This window comes from Colobus angolensis, unplaced genomic scaffold (genome assembly GCF_000951035.1).
Source record: "Colobus angolensis palliatus isolate OR3802 unplaced genomic scaffold, Cang.pa_1.0 Scaffold15, whole genome shotgun sequence".
Classification (NCBI taxonomy): Eukaryota; Metazoa; Chordata; class Mammalia; order Primates; family Cercopithecidae; genus Colobus; species Colobus angolensis.
In genome coordinates this window covers 1,709,018-1,712,083 of record NW_012114599.1, presented here as the reverse complement: position 1 = coordinate 1,712,083, position 3,066 = coordinate 1,709,018, and the positions used below count along the sequence as shown (strand labels likewise).

At 38.0% G+C, this 3,066-nt stretch overlaps 1 protein-coding gene across 1 annotated transcript in view; it reads left to right on the top strand.

Annotated features, from left to right (window-relative positions):
- EPCAM (epithelial cell adhesion molecule) overlaps positions 1-2,694 on the top strand; it is a 17,083-nt gene extending 14,389 nt beyond the window's left edge. Inside the window, exons 8-9 of the mRNA XM_011936018.1 lie at positions 832-876; positions 2,241-2,694. Of these exons, the coding sequence (XP_011791408.1) occupies positions 832-876; positions 2,241-2,282 (87 nt within the window). The 3' untranslated portion in view covers positions 2,283-2,694. The remainder of the gene's footprint in view (positions 1-831; positions 877-2,240) is intronic.
- Positions 2,695-3,066: the final 372 nt, after the last annotated feature.

The following is a 3,066-nucleotide window of genomic DNA, read 5'->3' as shown; positions in this document are numbered from 1 at the left end:
TTAGCCAGGATGGTCTCGATCTCCTGACCTCATGATCCGCCCGTCTCGGCCTCCCAAAGTGCTGGGATTACAGGCTTGAGCCACCATGCCCCGCCTATTTTATTATTTTTGAGACAGAGTCTCCGTCTGTTGCCCAGGCTGGAGTGCAATGGTGCATGATCTTGGCTCACTGCAACCTCTGCTTCCTGGGTTCAAGCTATTATCCTGCCTCAGCCTCCCGAGTAACTGGGATTACAGGCACATGCCACCACGCCTGGCTAATTTCAAATAATATGGTGAAATAATAAGGTTTCGACCTCTGAAAGTGGTAGGATTACAGGCGTGAGCCACCGTGCCTGGCCTATTTTATTTTATATATGTATGTGTGTATGTATGTATGTATGTATTTTTAGAGATGGAGTCTTGCTCTGTCACCCAGGCTGGAGTACAGCAGTGCAATCTCCACTCACTGCAACCTCTGCCTCCCGGGTTCAAGCAATTATGGTGCCTCAGCTTCCTGAGTAGCTGAGATTACAGGCGCGTGCCATGACACCTGGCTAATTTTTGTATTTTTAGTGGAGATGGGGTTTCACCGTGTTGGCTAGGCTGGTCTGAAACTCCTGACCTCAGATGATCCTCCCACTTCGGCCTCCCAAAGTACTGGGCTTACAGGCATGAGCCCCTGCACTGGCATGAAATTTTTAATTTAAGAAACAATAAATGTTTATGGATAGATGTTAAAATTAATTTTTTTCAGATCAAAATTATGTCCATTAAAAGCATATATGTCAATTTAGATAACCTTTTTTTGAGTAGCAGTCCTAAAACAGTAATTGTCTTTCTTCCACTCAGGTTATTTCCAGAAAGAGGAGAATGGCAAAGTATGAGAAGGCTGAGGTAAATGGATTACTTACCTAAATAGAAAGGCCCTGTTGAATCTGTTACTCCTAGTCACTCTACCTTCCTACACACTGATGCATTTCAGTTATACTGGAGTCCCTTTATACTGTTGTCTTTAGGGTCTTAGGGACAGTCTTAGAATGTGCTTTTACCTAAATCTTCTTATATATGAGTTCCATGGCAGATCACCATCTATTGATTTTTGCCTCATAGAAGAGTGGAATGGGAAGTCTATGGTTTTTATTTTACAAAGTGTCAACATCTAACAGAATCTTCTAAAGGCATACTCCAGTGGATTCACCTTGGAGAAACTCATTGTGACTGGTGATCTGTTATCTTTATGCCAGTGAAATAATCATTTAATATGAACTTAATTTGTCATAATAAATATATTGTGTACTAACTAGTCATCTATACTAGTATGAGATCGAAGTGGCAGATTGTTGGTGTGTTTCAGTCCCTTGGAATTGAATATGAACACTTGTCCTTGAACTCTATCATTAACATTTTTCATATATCTATCAATTTTTGTGTATCTTTGTATATAGGCCACTTACTAATATTTTAGCAAGTAGTAAAAATAGAAATGTAAAGGAATATTGGAAAAAATCTAATAGAACCAGAAAGTTCTAGCATTTTTTCCCATTCCGTAGTAGGTCATCTGGCTTGTTTGGTTTGGTGACCACAAGTCTAGAAGACTAACCTGAATTGAACTGTAACAGACAGGCAGAAAGACAAAGTAGTGCTGTAGTGCAGAGCAGTACAGACCTGGGTTTGGCTGGGCAAAGTTGTATAACTTCTTTAAGCTTCCATGTTTCCTCATCTATGAAATGAGGATAATAGATAGTATGGACCTGTTGCAAGGATTAAAGATAATCGGTGTAAAGTGTTGGTCCCATGCTTGCCACATAAGAAAATATTTGTCAACAGAGTAGTAGTAGTCATTGTCATCGTCTCAGTTTGCCTGTAACTAGTTGTATGATCTGAGACAAACACTAATTTTGAACTTGAGTTTCCCCACATATAAAATGAAAGATTAATAATAGAAAGTAAATCAATGTTTTCCTAGCCTTAAAAATAGTATGCACTTAATAAAAATCTTATTCTTAAAGATCTAGCTTACCTCCAACTTGCCCTAGTCACTTTGGCGATCTTGTCTCTAAATAGAAGCTTGAAAACATTTAAATGTGTGCTTCCTTGCAATATAACTTTTTCTTTTTTTTATTTAAATCAGTCTTATAAATGTGGAAAAAAATCATCTTGTGTTCCTTTAACTTTATTTTTATTTAATACTATTTTCAGAGTGAACAAAAGATTGAAAAATTATTTAGAATTTTTTTCTGTACTTTTTCCTGTTTCAGATAAAGGAGATGGGTGAGATGCATAGGGAACTCAATGCATAACTACTATAATTTGAAGATTATGAAAGAAGGGAAATAGCAAGTGGATGCAAATTACAAATGTATGCGCATGGGACGAAGACATCTTTGAAGGTCATGAGTTTGTTAGTTTAACATGATATATTTGTAATAGTGAAACCTGTACTCAAAATGTAAGCAGCTTGAAATTGGCTTTACCAATCTTGAAATTTGACCACAAGTGTCTTATATATGCAGATCTAATGTGAAATCCACAACTTGGACTGCATAGTTAAAATTTTTTATGTGTAACGTTCAAATGTGTGCATTAAATATGCTTCCACAGTAGAGTTTGAAAAACTATCTGATTTGTGATTGAAAGCTGCCTTTCTATTTACTTGAGTCTTGTACATACATACTTTTTTATGAGCTATGAAATAAAACATTTTAAACTGAATTTCTTAACTTTGACATTTCAAATTTCTTCTTGTTCTTGTTCTTTTATTTATTTATTTATTTTTGAGATGGAGTCCTACTTTGTTGCCCAGGCTGGAGTGCAGTGGCGCAATGTCCGCTCACTGCAACCTCCGCCTCCTAGGTTCAAGCGATTCTTCTGCCTCAGCCTCCCGAGTAGCTGGGACTACAGGCACCCGCCACCATGCCCGACTAATTTTTGTATTTTTAGTACAGATGAAGTTTCACCATATTGGCCATGCTGGTCTCAAACTCCTGACCTCATGATCCGCCCACCTCTACCTCCCCAAGTGCTGGGATTATAGGCGTGAGCCACCATGCCCAGCCTCTTTGTTTTTTTGTTTTTGTTTTTTGT